The sequence below is a fragment of the Dendropsophus ebraccatus genome, chromosome 4 (genome assembly GCF_027789765.1).
Source record: "Dendropsophus ebraccatus isolate aDenEbr1 chromosome 4, aDenEbr1.pat, whole genome shotgun sequence".
In the NCBI taxonomy this organism is placed as follows: domain Eukaryota; kingdom Metazoa; phylum Chordata; class Amphibia; order Anura; family Hylidae; genus Dendropsophus; species Dendropsophus ebraccatus.
Window position 1 is genome coordinate 146,281,605 of NC_091457.1, and position 26,234 is coordinate 146,307,838.

The following is a 26,234-nucleotide window of genomic DNA, read 5'->3' on the forward strand; positions in this document are numbered from 1 at the left end:
CACTGGAGGTAGGCCGGACCGCCCCCCAGTGGGAGGGAATTACCTCTCCTGTATGACGCAGCTCCATTTATTCTAAGGGAGCCGCGTCATACAGGGGAGGGAATTCCCTCCCACTGGAGGCGGGCCGGCCTACCTCCAGTGCTTGAGCACCGGACGGTTCCGGCGCATAGAACAGCGCCGTGCACGGGAACTAGGCTGAAAAACGGACCGCGGCACCGCCTTCCCCGTGACTGCGCCGTTCGATCCGTGGATTCAGCTTAAAGAGGATGTACCTGGTGGTACATCCTCTTTAAGAAATAAGCAACTTTTGCCATGTCTTGAAAACACATAAAAACTTTTTAATCAGAGGGGGTCTGGGTGCTCAGACCCATTCAATCAATAAAATGAATGAGGATAAGTGTGTGCTCTAAGAAAACGATTTTCAAGCCCTATGCCGTATGACCGAGGCAGAGGCACAATGTTAGTATATCCAACATTATAAAAAAAAAAACACATTTTGTAAGTGACAGGTACTCTTTAAGTACAGATTATTGGGGAAGTTTGGCGACGGGCATTTTTAATTTTTTATTTTTTTTTCAAAAGAGCCAGTAAGTGGCCGGGGGACAGAGGACCCGTGCGCTGGAGCCGGGGAGGTAGGTGCATGTTGTTACCTCCTCCCCGGCTCCAGCACAGGGGTCCTCTGTCCCTAGGCCGCTTCCTGGTCTGAGCAGGGACCCGGGTTAATAACACGTCAGCCCCTCTTAGTGAGTCAGTGGGCAAGGCGGGACCCTGGAGCGGCCGCTGATTGGCTGAGTGAGGCTGACACATCCCAACCTGGGTCCCTACTCCAAGAAGCATCTGGGGGACAGCGAACCCCTGCGCTTGAGCCGTGGACGTAGGTGCACATTGTTATGTTCAGCCACCTCTTCCTCGGCTCTTTTGAAAAAAATTCCCGACGCCAGACTTCTCCTTTAACAAAACTTGGTGGTATAACATTTTATCTTACACAGGTTACATCATGCATCTAAAAGCTTCTGCAAATACCTATTAAAGATGTGCACATCTCCTGTCCAACCACAACACAACATCCCTATTTTTTTATTTAGAAACTGACACAAAACTTTCATTTCCATTCAGCACTTGAACAATCTCTGTGTCAGCCACCACTATGTAAAAAACTTAACTATTTCTACAGTACAAAGATCAAAATCCAAAAGCCCAATAGCCCCCAATAAAATCCTGCAGGGCTATAAAAAACGGTAGCGACCTTACATCCCCCAGCTCAGGTGTCAAGCTGTAAGAAAGAGCAGGACACCTAGGTAAGAAGGCGGAAAAGTTTTTTTATTTTTTTTCTCACAAGTACGAACATTCAGACAATTCCCCCTTAAGGTCTCAGACCGGTTGGAGGACAAGTTAACAAAAAAAGTTAAAAAGAAGCCAACTTTCAGGACAAGAAAAATCATAAACAGAACAGACTTACGTGGCATTATTCCTTGGTTCACCAGCTCTTCCCGTGTCCTCCTCTGTTGAAGCTTCAGCTGCAACACTGTAGGAAAGAAAAGAGCTCTTAGTTCTACATCACCTCATGGTGTTCTCCTGTCAGTACTACTGGTGGAGGGCTCCCCACCCTCTCAGATAGCAGAAGTGGATCTGATCACAGCAGCGTTGCAGCTTCCGTCATCTTGGCTGCTGGAGGAAGTTGCTTGTGGTATTTTAGTACAAGATAAACAGATATACACATATTTTATTGCCGGAACGTTCTTCTAAAGAAATAGGACAATTACTTTTCATGCCCTTTAGTTTACAATATAAACGCAAAATAAACGCGTACGGCTTTGTCGGGTGTTTGCCTGTGCTTGATGTTACAAAGCCTGCAGTAAAAATACTACAAGTTACTCATAAAAACACTTCCTGTTCTGTTTGGGTGGCAAGAAATAATGCAAAAAAAAAAAAAAAAAAAAAAAAAGAAAAGAAAAAGAAAAAAAAAGTGGCCTTCTGAACCCTATCAGATTAGGTATTTTTATCAAATTATTCTGTTTTTAATCAAAGAGAAGCAGGGAAAAAATTTTTTTTAATTCAGGCTTGTCCATACAAGTCCATACTCAGACTTGTTACATACTGTTTTAATGGAGTAGCAGCATATGTTTAAAGGGTAACTCTGGCCAAAATGAAAACTTGGCTGAAGGCAGGGGATGGGGAGACATAATAGAGAAGCTTACCTGTCCCCTTGCCTCTGCACCACTGGATCACAGGCTCCAGGATCCCTGCCAGAACTCATTTTACCCTGGGTTCTGTTGTGGTCACAACCCAGGGGAAAATACCCAACCCAACCGGCTGATAGACTGCCAATCAGCCAGTCAGTGACTGCAGCGGAGCCCCACCCCAGTCCCTTACTGGCTGAGTGGGCAATCTAAATCTATCAGCCAGGTCGTGACGTTGTTGAAGCAAGAGATCCAGAAGCCTGACAGGGGTCCGGAAGTGGTGATGTGACACTGTTGGAGAAGGGTAAATAAAGCTTCTTTTTTTTCAAATTCTAATTTAAATTTCTTTAAAGTTTTTTAAATAGAACACAAACAAGCTCTGCATAAGGCTTGGGCAGAAAAGCCATTAGCAAGTTGACATGCAATAGACACAACAACAAAATCAACTGGCAACAGGTTCAACAGGTAATGTCATAAGATGCAATAACCCAGAAAGGGCTGAGGCCCACACAGAAAAATAGAGATTCTTTATTATGTTCCTCTCTGCCTGCAGCCAAATTTAATCTTGGCCAGACTTCTCCTTTAAGACCCTGTTCACCTCACAAGTGACACAGCGGGGTTTACAGCACTGTACTCTGACCCAGGAAATCTCCCTCACCTTCCAAATCATAGCAGATCCACTTGGGCTGGGGCTTAGATCAGGGGACAGGACTGTAAAGGTAATCTTTTCATAGCTGTAACCCCTCTCTCCCCAGACAGAGTGTGCTGCTATACTGTGCCCATCCAATAACCTGCTCATTCCTTCATGCAGTCTCTGTCATCCCTTGTGTTTCCCATCCTCTCCATTCCCGCTATAATATGCCTGCACTTACACTCAGCTATAAACACTGCTGCTATAATGTGCCTGCACTTACACTCAGCTATAAACACTGCTGCTATAATAACTTATATGACATATTCAGCTTTCTAAATGTTTATTTAATTTGTTTTACATGTTATTCCGAATAAAAAAAATATATATATTTTCGAGGTGTGGAACCAATTGTCTGTATTTCAAAGATTCCTTATGAAAATTTGCTTTGGTTCAAGAGTGAATAGGATTACAAGCGCGGTCCGGGAACGAATTATGCTCGTAATCCAAGGCACCACTGTATACCTAATTACACCAAAAAATTTAACCTAAATTATAAGTTACCATTTTTCCGTTCACTGAGAGGAGGAGTCGGGGGTCGGAGTGCAGACACCGCTATCTCACATCCCCGCTTTAAAGAGAGTTCCTGCAAATCATCGGCGATCGCCTCACTCTTTGGACTGGGAGCAGAGGGTCCTTCCATTATCAGAGATTCATCAACCTTCTTGTGTCCTCCCCCTCCATGTCCACCTTCTGATGATGGGGGAGGCATCAGGCCAGAAAGGCTGACAAAATCCACCCTGTTTTATAAGGCTAATACCTAAAAATAAAAGATGACAGAATAAGTAATATAGTAAAACAGCAAGTACTTTATTATTAGCACTTAGGATCAACTAGAGATGAGCGAATTTACAGGAGTTACGAATCAAAGTGTTTCATTAAGATTGCCTGTTATCTTGTCAGGCTGCTGACTTTGCAGTCCGTGCTGCTCCTCCCCGGGTGCTGGGAAAAGCTGGATCTAGTCTTCAGCGAAGTTTCCCAGGGCTGGATCCAGCTTTTCCTTGCATCCGTGAAGGAAGCAGCAAGAACTTCAGAGCCAGCAGCATGAAAGCGTAACAAAGTGCTTCGCTTAGTTCCTACAGTAAATTAGCTAATCCCTAGTGGCAACCTTTAATGTGAATGTATCACTTTCCATAATAAAAATTATATGACCTGGTTAATGCCAATGCAAAGATTCTGGTGGTGGAGTCTTGCCGCCCAGTTCTCACCATCTTTTCCAGTTTCTCTATGTGTAAATAGGGCCACTTGGTGCACAGGAGATGGGCCCAGCACCCTAGTGCACCAATATCCCCTCTCCTCGGTGATGCCGCCAGACTTAATACTGAAAGAGCAAGTCACCCAGGGGAGGAGATATCGGTGCACTGGGCCCGCCTTCTGGGCACCAAGCGGCCCTATTTGCATATAACGAAATCGGCACAGATGGCAAAAATTGGGGGGGGGGGGGGGGGGGGCGGCTTGTAAAATGGACAGTGGCACCAGTGCTGACCAGGTCATAAAAAAAAATTACGATATGGGGGGTATATTTGCATATTTATAACATATTTATGTTCCAATACTCACAACCAAGTGGGACTTAAAGTGACTCTGCACCCACAATCTGACCCCCCCAAAACCGCTTGTACTTTCGGATAGCATCTTTTAATCCAAGATCTGTCCCGTGGTCCGTTCGGCAGGTGATGCAGTTATTGTTCGAAAAAACTTTTAAAATGGCAGCCCGTGCTAAACGGGAGCATCTGTGCCCTAACTTTGCACCACCCCTCCGTCCCTCCTTCCCACCCTCTTCATCATTAGGAATGCCACTGGAACATTTTCAACATGCTCAACATTGCACAGGTGCTTAACGATCCAGCCAATGTTCAGTATTCACACAGCTGACGAATAGGAGACAATCTGCCGGGAGCATTCCTAATGATGAAGAGGGGGGGGAGGAGGGACGGAGGGGTGGTGCAAAGTTAGGGCACAGATACTCCTGTTGGGCACGGGGCTGCAATTTTAAAAGTTGTTTTTTAAGGCAATAACTGCATCACCTGCCGAACGGAGCCCAGGACAAATGTTGGATTAAAGCAGCTATCCGAAAGTACAAGTGGTTTGAGGGGGGGGGGGTCAGATTGTGGGTACAGAGTCGCTTTAAAGTGTTCCTGTCATTGGCAAAAACTTAATATGTTACACGTCAAAAGTTTTCTTTGGTGAGAATCTTAGGATGCACATGAGCCTCCCCAGGAAAGAAGCAGTGCAGAGAGGGAGGGGTCCAAGTAATGGCTCAAAATACTGTGTGAACACAGACTTATCATTTGTTACTGAAGTTTACATTTGTTCGCCTTGCTCACACATTCAGAGGTGATAAAGCAGAGAAGAAAAAGGTTGTCACACCCTGGACCTTGTTTCCACACACTGCACCTCCACCATGCCACATCCAAAAAGAATGATAAGTTGTTGCAGTTTTGCGATTTTTTATATATATATATATATATATATATATATATATATATATATATATATATATATAGACATACATACATATATACACACACACACATATATACATCCACACAAATATACATCAGCCAGACCCAGTGCTTTTAGAGCAGAGGGGTGGAGAGTAACTAGACAATGAGCTGTCACCAATGGGAGGGAAAGAGCAGCATATCAGGAGAAAGAGGCAAATTTAGTATATTGAATGTATTTGCAAAAATATTTAACTTGATGAGTCCTCTAAATACAACTACGTTGGTTGTGATGGGAATACCCCTTTAATTCCGGTTGGCTGGTTAAGGAAGTTGATTTTACCATAATAATCATGTATATGTTTCTGGGTTTGCATGCAGCTCTCACTAGTAAAGTCCCTGAGCGTTATAGAAAGCACACAGTACAGCTTAAAATACTTAAATGGCAATGTAATCATGTCATTGAGGTCTATAAAAAAGGGGGAAATGCATTTAAAGGGATTATACTAAGATTTAAAGTTTATCAAGTATCCCCTGGATGGATGATACAGATCTGATCATTGGGCCCACCTGCTGGGATCCCCACCGATCACAAGAATGGAGTGGCATTCACTTACTGTGGGACTGCTGAAGAAAAGGGTAGGCCAGTACCCAGCCATCTTATGGTGCGTTTACACAGAACGATTATCGTTCAAATTTTTGTAATAACGATCGAAATAATCGACTCGTGTAAACACAGCGAACAATCAAGCGACGAGCGAGAAGTCGTTCATTTTGGTCTTTCAACGTGTTCTCGAATCACTGTTGGTCGATCACAAAAATTTCGCAGATCGCTTTGTGAAAACAGTCTTTCACCGATTCACCCTATGTGTGAGATGGGCTTAAGCGATCTTAAAAATGATCGCAATAACGATTTTTCTAACTAATTTTCTAACAATTTATTTGTCTAAACGCTGATGGTTATAAAAACCAAATCGTTGCTTCAAAATCATTAAACGATCGATTGGGTGATGGTGAACCATGGCACTCCAGTTGCTGCAAAACTACAATTCCTCCCATATCTTTGGCTGTCCAGGCATGGTGGAAATTGTAGTTTTACAAACAGCAGGAGTGCCAAGGCATATCATGTGGATATGTCATAAGTGTTCCACATGGGTATACTCCTTTCACAAATAAGGGGTCTGGGTCTCCATAGATTTCTGATACACCACATGGATACAAAGGACAGGTGCCATTTCTCATTATTACCATAAACTGGAGGTTCATGCAGAGAGTATACAACACCAGAACAAGCTAGGAGACCTTAGGAATAAAGCAGATTAGGCAATATCTACCTAAGGGCCTGTCTAGAACATTGCATAACTGAAAGCCACAGTAACTACTAATATCCAATAGAGTCCAATATGTCCACTACATTAAGTGTTAAATCTGCTTCAAGACTATATATCCTTCATAGAATGGCAGACCTGGCTAATCTCTTTTTTATGGATGTGAATGCTCTGTATCTGTAAGAATGTTTGCTACCAGTCTAAAGCTTTTTCAACACGTCCCGCCTTTACATCTAAACCAAGGAATAAATCGTCCAGTTCCTGAGAATCATTAACAGACTGTACTGGAGGCGGATAAGAACTATGAATACTATCAGCATTGTAGACTAAACTAACCGTATATGAGGAGGTGCATGAAAGATTCCTGATTTTCTTCTTGAAGATAAGTAGACACCTGCAACAAGATAAATAATATGTATGGATATATATGTATAGAAATACTTGCACTAAGAACATGCAGTAAAACAGGGATGGACAGAGAGTCTACAAATAGCAGATCCATCAATGTGTGGTCTGTTGGGGGTCCTACCCTCTGGGCCCAAAATGAGCAAACAAAAAAAAAAAAAGGGGGGGGGGGGGCTACACTAAAAAGATGCCCTATTCAACTAAATCACAAGAAAAAAAAGAAAAAAAGAAAATTTTATGCATAGCAAGGAGGGTACATGAAAGACACATGAGCAGGACCTAACTATAAGTGCAGAAGATGCAACTGCGCCCAGTCCTAAGAACTAAGGAGCCCACAAGGTCTCTTTCCTATATGAGGAGACCAGTATTATAACTGGATTATAGCTAGACCCCTTATACATATTTTGCAGTGGGGCCCAGTATGTTCATGTTATGTCACTGGGGGTAACTGCCTGATCAGTGGATGTCCAACCATAGGGACCAGTGTCTCCCCCATTTTGAATGGAACAGCAGTTGAATATTAAGCTGTCACCCTATTCAACTTTGTTGGCTGGATGAAGTATACGGCACTTGGCTAGCTGACATTTCTAAGCGCTGTTCGATTTAACCAGGGGGAAACAAAGGACCCCTGCTCTAGCAATTGTGGGGATAAAAGTAGTTTGTCCCCATTATCAGTCATCCACGCTCCTGTGTATGTCATCTGTGGGAAAGTCCCTTTAAGAACTGTTTACTTCCACCAGAAAAAGAACTTGTGACATCCTGACGTGATGTAAATTGCTTTGTTAAGAACAAGAACTTACAGCACCCCCGTCCGGATGCCACATGGTGGCACCTTGGCTTCAAAGCGACTCTGTACCCACAATCTGACCCCCCCCAAACCACTTTTACCATCAGATAGCTGCTTTTAAACCAAAATCTGTCCTGGGGTCCGTTCGGCAGGTGATGCAGTTATTGTCCTAAAAAACAACTTTTAAACTTGCAGCCCTGTGCCCAACAGGAGTGGCCTAGATTGTGTATGCATTAGGCTTGCACACCCTCTCTGTCCCTCCTCCCCGTACTCTTCATCATTAGGAATGCTCCAGGCAGATTTTCTAGTGTTCATCACCTGTGTCAGCCTGGCACATGGGCTTGATTGTTAGGGTACCTGTGCAATGTTTACTGCAGAGGAATAGGAAAAATCCTGCCTGTGGCATTCCTAATGATGAAGAGGGTGGGGAGGAGGGACGGAGGGGTGGTGCAAGGTAAGGGCACAGATACTCCAAGCCACGGCCATTTGGCACAGAGCTGCAAGTTTAAAAGTTGTTTTTTAGGACAATAACTTCATCACCTAATGTAAATGCGGTGACTCAATTCTGTACAATGATGTCATTATAGTGGTTGTATGTAAGTGTTTGATTATATATATATATATATATTTATTGAGTATATATACTGAGTATATTTTTGTTTGTGTGTTTGTTTCTTCACTTTGTTCTTAAGGGTACAAACACACACACCGTATACGCAGCAGAAACACAGCAGATCTGAGGCAGATTTGATGGTGCAAATTTGATGCTGTGTTCAGTTATTTAGATCTAATCTGCTGCTTATCTGCTGCATATCGCAGCAGAAAATACGCTGCGTATACGGTGTGTGTGTTTGTACCCTAAAGGAGAAGTCTCATAAAACAAACAAACAAAAAAATACGACAAAGACAGGGGGTGCAGGAAAATAATAAACAAAGTATACTTACTCATCCTCATTCCCTGTGGTGCCGCTCCTTGGTCTTGCCGGCCTCCTCCAACTGTAACACCACTGTCGGTTGCGAGTATTGGAACGTAAATAAGGAAACAACAGGCTGGCCCCTTTTGTGTTAAAGTCTAACTCAGTGGCAAGTATTGCGCCATGACAAGGGCTTGCCAAGGCAGGCATCCATCCACAGCCTGCGTTCCGGGGAATTTGCCCCTCGTCAGTGTGCAGCAGGATTCTGGCTAACAGAGGCAATGAAAAATAGACAAAAAACACAGCAATCACTGAGCTCAGTGAAAAAAAAAAAAAAAAAAAGAAATAAGGTACTCACTCAGGAGTCTCCACTGGCACACTACCCCTATAAATTTAAATATGCAAAAATAGGGGTCCGTGTACCATCAATTACGAGTCTCAAAACACAGGAATAGCCAGGCTAGGGATATCTGGCTATTTTCCATGTTTTAAAACTTGTAACTGAGGCTGCACGGACCCCTATTTTTGAATATTTAAATTTATAGGAGTAGTGTGCCAGTGGAGACTCCTGAGTGAGTACTTAATTGATTTTTTTGCACTGATCTCCCTGAGCTCAGTGATTGCTGTGTTTTGTATGTGATGTACCCTAGAAGCCAGCCGGCAGCTAGACTCGGGAGCAAACCCTACAGGGCCCCCTTGCTTTGCTGCATTTTTTTATTTTTTTTTCATGGGACTGCTCTTTTATTATTTTCCTATAACATGTTACCCTTCTGATGAAGGTCCCAGAAATGTTTTTTTTTTTAATGTATTTTAAAGCATATCTGTCATTAGAACAAACTTCTGACATTTTCTAGCCATGTCAGAAGTTTGTATTGTTAGGGGTCCAGGTGTGGAGACCGATCTTAGAACAAAGGGGCAGTAGTGCTTAGTAGCACATGCTCTGCCCCTTCTCTGCTCTCACTGCTAAAGTAGAAAAAGAAAAAGACTGAATTATAATGGAGCCTATGGAGCGTCCAGTAGAAACGATTTCCGTAAGTTCCATATGCTCCAATATAATTCCGTCTATGAGAGCGGGGCAGAGCATGTGCTGCTAAGTGCTTTTCGCCCTTTGTTCTAGCAATGAACGGGACCCCATTGGTACAAACTTCTGACATGTGGCTATAGCATGGCAGAAGTTTTTTCTAATGACAAGTACGCTTTAAAGCAAAAAGTTGAAAACTGTTGATAAATTATGTGATTAAAAAAAAAATTGTTTACTTCCAACTTTGTGGAAACTGTTTGGTTAAGGCTATATCCTGTTCCAAGGTGGTCCTGTGCGCAAAGCAAGGTCGACAAAGATAGTGGCTGCCCCTGAGGCCAACACTATACTGAATGCCCGTGGTTTTGAAGAGCGGTGTTCAACATGCTGTATGTGTAATGTGTCATATAGTCACAACAGCCCATGGTAATAAGCAACATTCATCAGCCATACGCAGGATAGGCAGTGATTAACTTCTCATAGCCGTGAGAGTCTTAGCAGTCAGACCCCAAATGATACAGATGTCGCCACTATTGCCTTTCCACCAATTTCATTAAGGATTCAATTTTGTGTCATTTTGATAGGAATTGTAAAGTTAGAGAAAAAAAAAAGACAAATCTGAATTGTGTACTAGTGAAACATTATCTACAGAAGGGCACAGATTACTTTTGATATTTGATCAAGCTTTATAAGGGCCTATTAAGTTTGCCTTGTATGTTAAAAGTAGAAGATGAAAACTTTGACTGCCCCTTTCCCCTGTTCTTTGTTAGTCCTGTCCTTCACCTATTGTTTTTCTGTGTACAGTTCATTATGTGAAACTTAGATATAAAAGTTTTTTAACCCTTTAGGGGAGTCACAGAAATAAAAGCGAAGTGTGTAAGAAATTTGAAATTTTTTATTTTCTGTGCAGAGATTTTATTGTAATCCAATATTTTTCATAATGATAAACCTATTACCAGAGAAATGCACCCCAATATTTATTGCCCCATTTCTGCAGTTTATAGAAATACCCCATATGTGGCCCTATTGCACTATTTGACGCAACCACAAGCCTCAGATATAAGGGAGCGCCTAGTGAATTTCAACACCTCCGTTATATTTGATCATTTTTGACCGTACCACTTCAGGTTGGCAGAGGCTCTGGGGTGCCAAAACATAACACCCCTAAAGGAATGTAACAGGAATGTGCAGAAAACTGCACCCCTCAAGGAATGTAACAAGGGGTGCAGTGAGCATTTGGACCCCACAGGTGCTTCACAGATTTTCAGAACAATGTGGTGTAAAAAAGGAAAAATTTTATTTTTTACACTCAAACGTTGTTACAAGGGGATAAAAGAAAAAAAAAAAACACCAAACATGTAGCGCAGTTTCTCCCGAGTACAGAAATACCCCACATGTGGACATAAAGTGCCAAGCGGGCGCAGGACGAGCCTCCAAAGGGAAGGAACGCCAATTGGCCTTTGCAAGCTGGATTTTACTGGAATGGATTTCAAGGGTCATGTCGCATTTACAGAGCCCTCGTGCTGCCAAGACAGTGGAAACCCCCCACAAGTGACCCCATTCTGGAAACTACACCCCTCAAGGAATCTAACAAGGGGTTCAGTAAGCATATGGACCCCACTGGTGATGGGCACAATTGTGGAACAATGTGACGTGAAAGGGAAAAATTTCATTTTTTCACTTTCACGGCACAAATGTGGCCGTCATCAAGGGGTCCATATCCTCACTGCACCCCTTGTTAGATTCCTTGAGGGGTGTAGTTTCCAGAATGGGGTCACTTGTGGGGGGTTTCCACTGTCTTGGCAGCACGAGGGCTCTGTAAATGCGACATGGCGTTCATCATCCATTCTGGCCACATCCAGCCTGCAAAATCCAAATGGCGCTCTTTCCCTTCGGAGGCTTGCCCTGCGCCCACATGGCGCTATATGTCCACATGTGGGGTATTAACGGACTCAGGGGGAATTGCTCTACACATTGTGTGTTTTTTTTCTCTTTTAACCTCTTGTGAAAATGAAAAATTTAAGGCTAAACCAACATTATAGTGTAAAAAATGTAATATTTCATTTTCACACCATATTGTTCCACATTTGTGCCCATCACCAGTGGGGTCCATATGCTCACTACACCCCTTGTTACATTCCCTGAGGGGTGTAGTTTCCATAATGGGGTCACTTGTGGGGGGGTTCAACTGTCTTGGCAACACAGGGGCCTTTTAAATGCAACATGGCCCCTCGAAATCCATTCCAGCCAAATCCAGCCTCAAAAAGCCAAATGGCGCTCCTTCCCTTTGGAGGCTTACCCTGAACCCGCATGGCGCTTTATGTCCACATGTGGGGTATTTCCGTACTGAGGGGAAATTGCTCTACACATTTAGGGCCACATGTATCATTTGGCGAATGGATGATTTTCGGCGGAAAGTGCCGATTTGCGTCTTTTTTTTAAGCAAAAATATTCGCAAATCGGCACTTTCCGCCGAGTACGCCAGGGGGCGGAAAAGGGGCGGAGAGTGGGCGGAACGGAGGGCGCGGACTCGAGAGTCCGCACTATTTATCATCCGTTCCGCCAAAATGTACGCCGAAAACCTACTCCAGTCCTCAGCTGGCGTAGGTTTTCGGTGGTGCGCAACGGCGCGCACAGGATTTATGTAGAGGCAGTCCGCCTCTACATAAATCTCCGTAGCGCCGGAGCTGCGGGGGCATTTTTAAGTCCGGCGTAAAAAACGCCGGACTTAATAAATGCCTCCCTTAGTGTTTTTTTTATCTTTTAACCCCTTGTAAAAATGAAAAAATCAAGACAAGATCAATGATTTAGTGTAAAAATTAAACATTTTTTACACTAAATGTTGGTCTAGCCTTGATTTTTTCCTTTTTCACAAGGGGTTAAAAAAGAAAGTGAACACAAAACGTGTAGGGTAATTTCCCCTGAGTACGAAAATACCCCACATGTGGGCATAATGTGCCATATGGGCACAGAGCAAGCCACCAAAGGGACAGAGCGCCATTTAGAGGCTGGAATGGAGGATGGAGGCCATGTCGCAATTAAAAAGCTCCTGTGCTGCCAGGACAGTAGAAACCCCCCACAAGTGACCCCATTCTGGAAACTACACCCCATAAGGAATCCAACAAGGGGTACAGTGAGCATATGGACCCCACTGGTGACGGGCACATAAGTGGAACATGTGCCATGAAAATAATTTTTTTCATTTTCACGGCCCAAATGTGGCCGTCACCAGGGGGCCATATACCCACTGCCCCCCTTGTTAGATTCCTTATGGGGTGTAGTTTCCAGAATGGGGTCACTTGTGGGGGGTTTCTACTGTCCTGGCCACACAGAGGCTTTGTAATTGCATCATGGTATCCTCTAATGGGAATGGCGGCCATACCTACTTAGCTGGGGAAAAGGGACAATTATTAATTTATTTGGGGGTATTAGGCCAATTATTAGTTTATAAGGTTGAAAAGGACAGGAGTCTATCAAATTCAACCTGTGTTGATCCAGAGGAAGGCAAAAAACCCTCGTGAGGCAGACGACAGTAGCCTCATCACAGGGAAAAAATTCCTTCCCGACTCCATAATGGCGATCAGAATAATCCCTGGATCAACGTGACCCCTGAAATAGGAATAAGGGACAGAATTTAGATAATGTAGATCTCCAATGACGTGTAGTACGCCTTGAAGCGATCCAGTATGCAGAGGCCGGGGGGGATCAGGACAGGTGTCACACTGCAAAATGGTGTCCTTCCTGTTCCCCCTTCCTGATCCCCCTGTTACCCCACACTCTGCACTTCTTCTGGGGTCTCCCTTTCTCCAGTGTGGGGGACGTCACCTGGAAAATGTTGTCCTGGTGCGATACGGGGTCGTTCATATCCAGAAGCGCTGGGTCCGCTCCATGGCTGCTAAATATTAGGGCTCTATTACTACTTCTGATATGTTCGGATCGTGCCGCAAGCTACAGTAGCTCGGGCAGCGACAGACGGGAAGAGGGGGTGCTGGTATAAAAGTTATCCCCGTACAGGTGGTGACCTTTATCCAGCAGTGGGAAGATCAGTTCCCAAACGATCTTCCCACTAACTCCGAGGATGGGGGGGCATCTGGGGGCTGGATTTGGGTGTCCCTTCCTTCATACACTCTAAGGGTAGGTGCACACTGCGGAATGGCGAAGGATAACCCTTTGTGCATTCCGCAGCTGGCACCCGCCGGCGGACTGATGCAGGCGCGTGTCTCCGTCCGTGTCATAGACTCCATTCTATGCATGGGCGGATTCTGCCCTCTGTCCAAAGAATGAACATGTACCCTGAGGTACTCTCACAGAGTTTGTAGAATTTCACGCCATACCGTGATCTCTTATTGGGACGGTACTGGCGGAAAAGACGTGTCTGGGGGCAGCGTACGCTACGCTACCCCCCAGACACGTCACTGGATGATGAGGATGAATGGAGGAAAGAAGGATCCCCCCCATTCATCCTCACTGGCTGTTTTGGTGTCGGAGGCAATAATAACGTATGCGTCCGACGCCAAAAAACACACTGGGGGCAATCTTTATACAGGGATTAGTATATGGGGTATGTAAAGGTGTAGTGGTGTAGTGTAAAACTTTATTCCATGTAGTGTGGTGTGGTGTAGTGTTTTTTACGTGTTTTTTTGACAGTAAGAAAAAATATCCCTACGCCAAGAAAGGAGCTGCTGATAAATGCCGCACTTATGTGCGGCACTTATCAGCAGACAGTGGCGGTAGGATATAGGGGGGAAAAACGCCCCTATGCCAAAAAGGAGGAGTTGCTGATCAGCGGCGCACTTACGTGCAATGCTGATCAGCACTCAGCGCCATTAGGGCGCAAAAAATAAAAAATAAAAATAAAAATCTTTTTAACCCAAAGCAACTGATCAGTGAATGATATTCACTGATCAGCCGCTAGGGGGCAGTAGAGCGACGCTGCCGGAGATTGCCGAGACCCGCCGAACCCGAAGACCCGAGCGTTTCCGAAGATTTCCGACGCTGGACGACCGAACCCGGAAGTGAAGCGAAGAAGACACGGGGACGGCGCGGACCGCAGACGCCCAGATCAGGTGAGTATGGTACACCTGCACCACACACACACCTGTTCTGCAACCCTCAGCTACCTAGCTGAGGGGTGCAGAACCCGACAAAATAGTTTTTTTACAGTTTGATCGCCATGATGGGCCGGCCGGTACTGGCCGGCCTATCACGGCGATTGTGGGGGTGGCATCGGCGCCATCTTTCTGCAGTACACTAATGGTGATTGGTGCTCTCAGACAGCACCAATCGCCATTGCTTTCCGGGTCATCGGGTCACCGATGACCCGGAAAGCTGTTTTCAGCTGCTATATGCTGATCTGTATTGATCAGCATATAGCAGCGATCGTCGACACGGGAGGGGTTAATCACCCCCCGTGCCGACGAGCAGAGATGGCCTGCTATACATTATAGCAGGCCATCTTCCCCGACCGCTGTGTGTGAACACACAGCGATCGGGGAAACATCGGGCGTAAGTATACGCTCGTTTGCGTTAAAGCCCACCCTGCGGGGGCGTATACTTACGCCCGATGTCGTTAAGGGGTTAAAATTGCTCTATTGTGACTAATGGTTGGTTTTAGTTTTTTGCCAACGGGATGTGCGGGGTATAATTTCTATTTTTTGCAACATGGTCTTTATTTATTTATGTATTAATGTAACAAAACAAAAAAAAAACATGGAATTTTTTTCCTCTTTTTGATAACACTTTTTACTGTCTGGGAACAATATGGTTATATCTTAATAGATAGGACAATTATGCACACTATGATATATAATACAGTTTGTGTTTTATTTATAAAATAGGAAAGGGGAGTGATTTAAACTTATTGGGGAGGGGCTATGTAATTTTTAAAAACATTTTCTACTTTTTTTTTTACACTTTTTTAGTCTATTACAGGCAATCAATTACACTGCAAACCCTGATCAATGCTATGCCACAGCATTTATGAGCGCTATCTGCTATCTTCTGGTAGAGCCTGCCTGAAGCAGACTTTACAAAAAGACTGAAGATCAGACTGCACAGAGGGAAGCTGTATATAGCAATCGATCAGTAAGTGACAGGAGCGGCTCCTGTCACTTACACTTAAATGTTGCGATTGTGGTATTTAAGGGGTTAATAGCTGGCAGCTGCGTGATTGTGGCAGCGTATCATTGACAGTAAGGACCTGGCTGCTATTAGCGGCTGAGCTTGCTTCATAGAGCCCGTACAGCTAATGACATTAATGTATGCCATCCGTCGTTAAGCGAGAGGCATGTATGGCATACACCTACGTCATCCGTCGTTAAGGGGGTAAGCACTTCGCATACAGGCATTGGTTAATGGCTGGTTCACAGGGATCAGTAAAGCTTTTATACTTTGCTGTGACATAAATTTTCTTCTATTATTCTGCTGGAGCGCAGCTGCATTACTAGACACATATGTAATGCACGCTGCTCAGCACGCGTCGTTCTTCATCTGTCTCTCCCTTTTTTGTTCTTTATGGATTAAACCATGTAAAACTAAGGACAAACAAAGACAAAAACCAGGATGCAAACAAGAAGTGAGGACCTTTCCCTTCTAAGCTTTTTCAGATGATGCAAGAGGACACCATCCTTATACATGGTATATGAAATCAAGGACAACATCTGCATGGAGCATGTATGTTTCCATTGTGCTTGCATAGGTTTCTTTCTGCACTACAAAACTATACTGAGGTTATACTGTGAGACACTCGCTGTACAGTATGGCAGAATACAGCAGCGCTATACAAATGAAGAATTGCCAACACAATTCCATGTGCTAAAAGCTCTACACAGGCCGTTTCATTAACAATAGAGAAAATTTAGGGAAATACCCTTCCCCAATTCTCATCCACAGAAAATAGATCAACACCCGTATAAAAATTAGGTATCTTTATTAATAACATTGAACATACCAAACTGCGGCCCTCCAGCTGTTGCAAAACTACATTTCCCATCATGCCTGGATAGCCAAATCCAAAGCTTTAGCTGTCCGGGCATGATGGGAGTTGTAGTTTCACAACAACTGGAGGGCCGCAGTTTCAAGACCCATGCTCCAGACCATGTGAATAGGGATAAACTAAATGTGGCTATGTGCAACAAACAGCATTTAAAGGGGTACTCCAGTGGGCGGGGCACTTTTTTGCTGGGACCGGGGAGGAGGTGGCTGAGGGAAAAGCAGTCCACTCACCTCCCTGGTTATCGCGGCGCTCCGGTCCCCAGTTCCCGGCCGCTTCCTGGTGTGTGACGCGGGCCCGAGACGATACGTCTCAGGTCTGCTCAGCCAGTCAGTGACAGAGGCGGGATCTGAGCAGACTTGAAACGGATCCCGCCTCCTTCACTGACTGGCTGAGCGGACCTGAGACGTCACGTCTCGGGCCCGCGTCAGACACCAGGAAGTGGCCGCGAACCGCCGCTGGAACCGGGGAGTAAGTGGACGTCTTTTCCCTCAGCCACCTCCTCCCCGGTCCCAGCAAAAAAGTGCCCCCCCACTGGAGTACCCCTTTAAAGGTACAAATAGCAGTAAAAATAAGAGACCATATATAGGGGGACACAGTAACCTGAAACAGTCACTACTACACACCTACATAGGGTTTATCTGCTGAGTCTCATCAGTATCCCCACCTATAAGAGCACTCACAATGAGCTATTCGAATACATACAATCCGCCCAATGCTCATATGTAAACATACTTATAATTATTGCACAAGTCCCATGTAACATCTTTGCATCCTATCCATAATCACACAGGTCTGGTCAATTCCCCAACGCATGTTTCGCGATTGTAAAGCGACCTATTTGCTTCCTCAGGGGGCAAATAGATCCCCAATTCTGAACAAAAGCTGCAGGGAAATCCGCAATAGACTAATATTGGAGGAGACAGCATCAGGGACGAGCAGACACTGCGCCGAAATCAGAGACAGAGATGAAGATAGCCTCCCATCCCAGGTACATTGGGCCTGTTTGTTACAGGGTTTTTGTTATCTTCAGAAATTGGTCCTCGTCATTCCCTGCAGATCAACTATAATGTGCCGGGCAAAGTCCTCCAGCGATATGACCTGAAGCTGCCCATTCCAGATACCTTGTAATTTTTAAATTATTTAACTATGTATAGAGAGGGACGGCACTCTGTGGAGCTGAGGTGCAAGAGGTAGAGAAGGCCAAACAGTAGTATAGAGAGGGACGGCACTCACCAACATTCATGGATGCCTATTTATTCATTTAGTGAAGCACATTTTGGCCTTCCTCAGCTCAATGAGTTTCTATTTCGCTATCTAGACTATAAAACAAACCTGAAATTTAGCTGTTCCTATTCTGGCCACTAGGCGCAGGCGCAGTGACGGAGAAGGCCGGTCATGTCACTGCGCGGGATATGATTGCAACGGCACAGAAGCCAAGAAGAGGACTCATAGAAACATCGTATGTGCGTTGGGCGGGCGCTGACAGACATGAGAGGGAGGCGGTGCAGGGACGAGCGGGCGGAAACATAGTATGCGGGGGGCGGGCGCTAACAGACATGAGAGGCGGCGCAGGGACAAGCGCGTCACTACTACAGGGCATGGATGACGCGCAGAAGACACACCACAGAGGCGGCGCTGATCTGCCAACGTCACTGCAGCAGCACTGGGGGTCAAAATTATGATGCAAGCGCAATGCCAATGATTCCTGTGAGGGCAAAACGGGAGGCAGGGGGAGAGGCGCACAACACCACACAGGCGGCGCTTCCCTAGGGCACGAAGACTCATGGCCCCGACTCTTAGACACCGCATTTCCTTTGTTTTTCTGAATCATGAAAGCGCAACCAGCGTGGCCAAACATATCTGCTGAAAGGACTTCACATAAGCTACAAAAAGGTATAACTAGTTTGGGGGGGGGGGGGTACACAGTGGGTACAGAGTCGCTTTAAGCTGAGACTTCCAGTCATGGGCACATCATTTCAAGTAGTCTCTTCTACGGTAAGGTACAGATAAAACAGCATCTTCACAACAGATGAAGCTCACAGCTCAGCCTCCCCCTTCCCATAGAATAACCTCTGCACAGGTCAAAGAGCATGCCCAGAAAACTATCCCTTTCATGTGAATAGGGTCTGGCCCAGGTTATTGTATCCATGTTCATGGGGCTTGATATAAAGCAACTCTCTTTATATCACTTAAAATTGACCAAAGTGCTAAATTTAGAGCTAAATCTTCGAGCATGCTTGTGTTTGTCCCAACCCTAGTGTGCAACCCTTGATTAGCGGTGGCTACTGAAATTGGATGCAGCCCTAGGGAGTCCTGGAAAACATGGATATGGCCTATGGCTGTATCGATGTTTTCCAGAACACCCTAGGGCTGCATCCAATTTCAGCAGCCACCACTAATCAAATGTTGCACACTAGGGTTCGGGCGAACCTGAGCATGCTCAAAGTTTTCTCAACTCTAGCTAAATTCCTTATTAAAATTGCTGTTTTAATGATAAAAAATATCACTAAAAACTACGCTATAGCTGTCAAAACACTGAAATACCTAAAAAAAACAGAAGAACAGAGCCCGAAGCTATGATTACATGGTGTATTTGTATTTTACGTCTGAGATGCGTTTCCAATTCAATTACATTTAATTCAGTGGGAAAATGCTGAACAGTACAGTGTTTTATTGCATGTATACTTTATACAGGAGTAAAGAGGAAGAGTACTTATTTCATGCTTATTTTGTTCTTATTGTAATATATATATATATATATATATATATATATATATATATATAGCCTTCTGGGCTTTGAAATATTAAAATAAAATATTTAAGAAAAAAAAATCATTCAATGTCTTGAGTTCTACTCGCATGTTTAATTCCTATAGTATCTAATGCCCTTATTTTGCTCCTTCTTGCCGGCTCTGTTTACTTCCCTTCAGTGCTGACATGCCCACGTCTATCACTACTGACGCCAATCGCTGAACTCATGTATGGCACAATGGTTATAGCAATGGTGTGTGCATATGGACATGTTAAAAGGGGTACTCTGGAGACCAAATGTTTTTTTCTTTCTTCCTAATACATTGCTTCAATAAAACTATATTACCTTGCAATATTATTTTATTAAACTAAATGTATAGGATTTTTTTGTTGTTTATTTACATATATACTTCCTTTAAATGGCAGCAGTAATGGGTGACATGGCCCCCTTTGCTGTCACCATCATCTGTGTCTGCTGTCTAAGCCCTGCAGTTCCCAAACATGTGCTCTGATCTAGTGCTGCCGCACAGCAATATACATAGCAGGGTCCCACCCCTGTGTACAGTATATTCTTATATACAGTACCCAGGGGAGGCAGCCTGACATGAACGCTGGGGTGCAGCAGCCTCTCTACAGCTCAGCTAGAACCATCTGCAGATAGAGCAATGATTGTAGAGGCTGCCACGCACAATGATGGTGTCGCCACCTCCCTACTGTATAAAAATATAAAGTAAAGGGGGGATCAGGACCCTGTTCTGTACAGCGGAGTGCAGCAGCGCTATATTAGATCAGAGCAGGGAATAGGGCACTGTAGCTTCCAACACAAATGGTGGCAGCAGAGGGGGCTGTCGCCCCTTGCTGCCAGTCAACAGAAGTGTACATGCAAATAAACATACATTTAATTCAATAAGGGTATATTATGAATATGAAGATAACTTTATTAAACAAACTTATTTCTAGCCTTTGGAGTACCCCTTTAACAGAGGAAAGTAAACAATGCAGACAAGGACCAGAATGGCGGTGGTGGAGGAGTACTGGGTATTTTGTTATAGTTATATGCCACAGAATTTTAAATTGCTCTTTTTATTGTGTTTTTTTTTTTTTTTTTTAAATATAACACAACAGATACGCTCGGTATTAGTCAGGGGATTACAGACAACACTTCTAAAATCTGATCCACACATGGTACTATCATCTGTTGCACATTTCCATACGTGGGCGCAGCTACTATGCAGAAGGGTCTGGCAGTCCACTCCCTAAACACGCCAATCCAGGCTTGACTGACAGCCCCCGCCATGTACTATATGTCCTTTCAAGCCAGTATACTCCCAATGCAAACATAGTAAAAGTAAGGCTATTCGGGGGGGGGAGGCAATAACAGAGGTCTGTGCCATATCATCCAGCAATAGAAGCCCAATGGGAATCACTTGTACAGTGGCCAAAATTACACTTTTTGGGCCTCATATAGGCAACTGGGGTTTACGGATACATTTGCTATCTGTAAATTTCCTGATGCATACAACACCACCAAAATGCATCTCGATTTGCCCATACAAGTCACGTATATCTACATCCTGCCAATGTATATGTGCATGTACTGGCAGCCGCCCCATTCACTATAATAGTCAACTAGTTCCTTTCCCGCATGTATATGTGTACTTACTGGGGCTTAAAGGGTACCTATGATTAGACAAACTTCTGATATGTTATAGCCACATGTCAGAGGTTTGTATCATAGTGGATCGGGTGCCGAAACCACCACTGATCACTAGAACGCACTTCCCCTTCATCTTTCCTCTTCCTGCCAAAGTAGCAGTATCCCCACCACTACCGAAATGGACTTGTCTCAGCAATGACAACACACTCAGCCTATCACTGACTGCAGCGCTGTCCCATCTCAGTCACTGATTAGCTGAGCGGGCTGTCACTGATAAAACAAGTCCATTTCGGAAGTAGCGGGGTAGCAGTCCAGGGGACACCGGGGAGCATAATCAAGGTCAACAACATATAAAAAAAACTTTTCTACTGCCAGAGTACCCCAAGTGTACATGTTGTGACAACTAGAAATGAACGAATCACTTTGTTTGATCTGCCCTCCTCTCATTAAGACGGCGGCCTTTAAAGAGGACCTGGCTCCCCACCCCCAGATAGATCCCCTTATACTTACCTCATGTCGCTGAGTCCCGCCGGGATATCTCCGTCCCGGGACCATCTCCGGCAGTGGGACTCAGCGACATGAGGTAAGTATAAGGGGATCTATCTGGGGGTCGGGAGCCTGTCACCCCGGCGCGGGGGGCGACAGGTCTCCTTTCAGTGTTGCTTCGCTCTCCCTGCCACTCCTGCCTCGAAAAGCTAGATCCAATCCTGGGAAAGTTCTCCCAGTTTCCCAGGATTGGATCCAGCTTTTCCCCAGCACCCGGGGTGGAGCGTCAGGCAGCAGAAGGCCTCTGATCCGGCAGCAGGCTGTCATGACAGGTACACTTTTAGGGTGCGTTCACACGTACAGCATCTGCCTCAGATTTGATGGCGCAGATTTGAAGTTGCAGATACAATGCAAAGTAACTCTGGGCCATCAAATCTGCTGCAGATCCTGTATGTGTGAACGCACCCTAAGGGCCAGTTCACACTGAGCAAGATCGTCGGAATTCCGCGACAGATTTCTGCCGCAGAATCCCGCTGTGCTCAGTGTGCTGCTGTAAGTGAATGGAGAGGGCGGGCGCTCGTCCGCTGCCGCTGTTCTCCGCCGAAAGAACATGTTACTTCTTTGAGAGGAGGGGGAGCAGACGAGCGCACGCCCTCTCCATTCACTTACACCAGCACACTGAGCACCGCGGGATTCCGCGGCGGAAACCCGGCGATCTTGCTCAGTGTGAACTGGCCCTTAAGGAAACTATGAAATCTGCAGGTAGGCGTGAGTGTTAAAATAACATAAGTTAACTCATCCGTCCCCTGTGTCTCGTAGCCATGCCGCCGGGGTCCTGCAGCTCTGCTAGCTGCAACATCATGACCCAGGCTGAGTGATTGCCCGCTCAGCCGCGCCATGACGTACCCGGTGTCCGGCAGAAGATGACGTCCGCTGCAAGGCACTGGTGAGTTAACTTGTTTTTTATTGTCACACCCACCCTCATCTGCCTGCAGATTTCAAAGTTGGTGGGACTTTTTCCTTTAAGAACCACCATAAAACCTGTCACAAAAAGCTCTGTGTGAAATCCCCTCTAAGTCCTGTGTCCCCCAGCAGAACTACAGCTCCCATCATGTCCTTGTCAAATTTATATACAGCACCAAAAGCGTTCACGTTTTTTATACCGAGGCAATATTCCCCGACCAGCAGTCCTCAATCCAAATGAAATACTACAACTCCCACCATGCCCGGACAGCATTTGACTCTTCTGTATCACACCGGATACTTTCAAAATTGTTACTTGGACATGAATTGTAGTTTTGCCACAGCTGGAGGGCCCCGGGTTCCCCATCCATGGCCTAAAGTAATAATCCATAACATGCAGCTGTTTACTGCAGAACTACAACTCCCATCATGCACTTTTAACACTGGGGACTTGCATCCAGTGCTGGAAACTTTCACGGTTGTCATCCAAAGGTAACATTCCCCAACCAGCAGCTCAAGACTACAACTCCCATCATGCACTGACCACCAAAGAGCCACAGATGCTAAGCTATAGCAGTATATACATATATGAAATCTCTGGCAGAGTATATAGTCCCTAGCTGGAGGTCCCAGCACTATATACCTCACACCTGCACCACCGCCAGGTATGCCTGCCCCTCCCCTCTGCTGCTGACAGTTGGCGGGAAATCATCCCCTCATACCGCCGTCCCCTCAGCCCCCGTGCACACTACCTTGTCGGGGCAGGCGCGGATACGGCAGCCGGTCACCGCACAGTCCCATGTGTCCGCCCAGTTTCTCCTCACAGTGACAACCCCCCACCGGGAGCGGCCGCCTCCCGCCGGTCCCCGCACAGCATGGCGTCTGACACGGTGCGCCCGCTCCTCCGCAGTATAAGCATCCGGTGCGCACCGTGACTCACCCGCCGCTCCACTTCCGGGTTTCACTCGGCGACAGTGACTGTATGAACCCGGAAGAATATGGCAGGGACCGCTGGTAGTCCACGGCTGCCTCCAGGATGTTTATGTTCCTGTCAGGTCCTCCCCGCAGCAGCAGCAATAACAGCCGGCTATGAGGAGAGCTGCTGCTGCGGGGAACTACCTCACAGGATGGCAGCAGCAATAACAGCAGGCTATGAGGAGAGCTGCTGCGGGGAATTACCTCACACCTCTCAGGCTGGCAGCAGCAACAATAACAGCCGGCTATGAGGAGAGCTGCTGCTGCGGGGAACTACCTCACACCTCTCAGGCTGGCAGCAGCAACAATAACAGCCGGCTATGAGGAGAGCTGCTGCTGCGGGGAATTACCTCACACCTCTCAGGCTGGCAGCAGCAACAATAACAGCCGGCTATGAGGAAAGCTGCTGCTGCGGAGAATTACCTCACACCTCACAGGCTGGCAGCAGCAACAATAACAGCAGGCTATGAGGAGAGCTGCTGCTGCATGGAGCTACCTCACAGGATGGCAGCAGCAATAACAGCAGGCTATGAGTAGAGCTGCTGCTGTGGGGAACTACCTCACAGGCTGGCAGCAGCAACAATAACAGCAGGCTATGCGGAGAGCTGCTGCTGCGGGGAACTACCTCACAGGATGGCAGCAGCAATAACAGCAGGCTATGAGGAGAGCTGCTGCGGGGAATTACCTCACACCTCTCAGGCTGGCAGCAGCAACAATAACAGCCGGCTATGAGGAAAGCTGCTGCTGCTGCGGAGAATTACCTCACACCTCACAGGCTGGCAGCAGGCTATGAGGAGAGCTGCTGCTGCGTGGAGCTACCTCACAAGGATGGCAGCAGCAATAACAGCAGGCTATGAGTAGAGCTGCTGCTGCGGGGAACTACCTCACACCTCACAGGCTGGCAGCAGCAACAATAACAGCAGGCTATGCGGAGAGCTGCTGCTGCGGGGAACTACCTCACAGGCTGGCAGTAGCAATAACAGCAGGCTATGAGGAGAGCTGCTGCGGGGAATTACCTCACACCTCTCAGGCTGGCAGCAGCAACAATAACAGCAGGCTATGAGGAGAGCTGCTGCTGTGGGGAATTACCTCACAGGCTGGCAGCAGCAATAACAGGCTAAGAGGAGAGCTGCTGTTGCTCAGGGGGACTACCTCACAGGATGGCAGCAGCAGCAATAACAGCAGGCTATGAGGAGAGCTGCTGCTGCGGGGAATTACCTCACAGGCTGGCAGCAGCAATAACAGCAGGCTATGAGGAGAGCTGCTGCTGCTGCGGGGAACTACCTCACAGGCTGGCAGCAGAAATAACAGCAGGCTAAGAGGAGAGCTGCTGCGGAAAACTACCTCACAGGCTGGCAGCAGCAACAATAACAGCAGGCTATGAGGAGAGCTGCTGCTGCTACGGGGAATTACCTCACAGGATGGCAGCAGCAGCAATAACAGCAGGCTATGAGGAGAGCTGCTGCTGTGGGGAACTACCTCATACCTCACAGGATGGCAGCAGCAATAACAGTAGGCTATGAGGAGAGCTGCTGCTGCTGCGGGGAACTACCTCGCAGGCTGGCAGCAGCAATAACAGCAGGCTATGAGGAGAGCTGCTGCTGTGGGGAACTACCTCATACCTCACAGGATGGCAGCAGCAATAACAGCAGGCTATGAGGAGAGCTGCTGCTGCTGCGGGGAACTACCTCACAGGATGGCAGCAGCAATAACAGCAGGCTAAGAGGAGAGCTGCTGTGGGGAACTACCTCACAGGCTGACAGCAGCAACAATAACAGCAGGCTATGAGGAGAGCTGCTGCTGAGGGGAATTACCTCACAGGATGGCAGCAGCAATAACAGCAGGCTATGAGGAGAGCTGCTGTGGGGAACTACCTCACAGGCTGACAGCAGCAACAATAACAGCAGGCTATGAGGAGAGCTGCTGCTGCGGGGAATTACCTCACAGGATGGCAGCAGCAGCAATAACTGCAGGCTATGAGGAGAGCTGCTGCTGTGGGGAACTACCTCAGGATGGCAGCAACAATAACAGCAGGCTATGAGGCGAGCTGCTGCTGCTGTGGGGAATTACCTCACAGGATGGCAGCAGCAATAACAGCAGGCTAAGAGGAGAGCTGCTGTGGGGAATTACCTCACAGGATGGCAGCAGCAATAACAGCAGGCTAAGAGGAGAGCTGCCTCGGGGAACTACCTCACAGGCTTGCAGCAGCAACAATAACAGCAGGCTATGAGGAGAGCTGCTGCTGCTACGGGGAACTACCTCACAGGCTGGCAGCAGCAATAACAGCAGGCTATGAGGAGAGCTGCTGCTGCTGTGGGGAATTACCTCACGGGCTGGCAGCAGCAACAATAACAGCAGGCTAAGAGGTGAGCTGCTGCTGGGAACTACCTCACACCTCACAGGCTTGCAGCAGCAACAATAACAGCAGGCTAGGAGGAGAGCTGCTGCTGCGGGGAAGTACCTCACAGGCTGGCAGCAGCAACAATAACAGCAGGCTATGAGGAGAGCTGCTGCTGCGGGGAACTACCTCACAGGCTGGAAGCAGCAACAATAACAGCAGGCTATGAGGAGAGCTGCTGCTGTGGGGAATTACCTCACAGGCTGGCAGCAGCAACAATAACAGCAGGCTATGAGAAGAGCT

General features: G+C 46.4%; 1 protein-coding gene across 6 annotated transcripts in view; it reads right to left on the minus strand.

Annotated features, from left to right (window-relative positions):
• Positions 1–23,669, minus strand: part of MRTFA (myocardin related transcription factor A) — a 49,261-nt gene extending 25,592 nt beyond the window's left edge. For 2 of the 6 annotated variants that reach the window (XM_069967362.1, XM_069967357.1), the window contains exons 1-4: positions 23,371–23,668; positions 6,980–7,037; positions 3,376–3,631; positions 1,460–1,525 (exon numbers count right to left, since the gene is read on the minus strand). In XM_069967362.1, coding sequence (XP_069823463.1) covers positions 1,460–1,525; positions 3,376–3,583 — 274 coding nt within the window. In that variant the 5' untranslated portion in view covers positions 3,584–3,631; positions 6,980–7,037; positions 23,371–23,668. Of the gene's footprint in view, positions 1–1,459; positions 1,526–3,375; positions 3,632–6,979; positions 7,038–23,261; positions 23,284–23,370 lie in introns of those variants that run through there. The other 4 variants (XM_069967363.1, XM_069967358.1, XM_069967359.1 and 1 more) reach the window with 4 other exon arrangements.
• Positions 23,670–26,234: the final 2,565 nt, after the last annotated feature.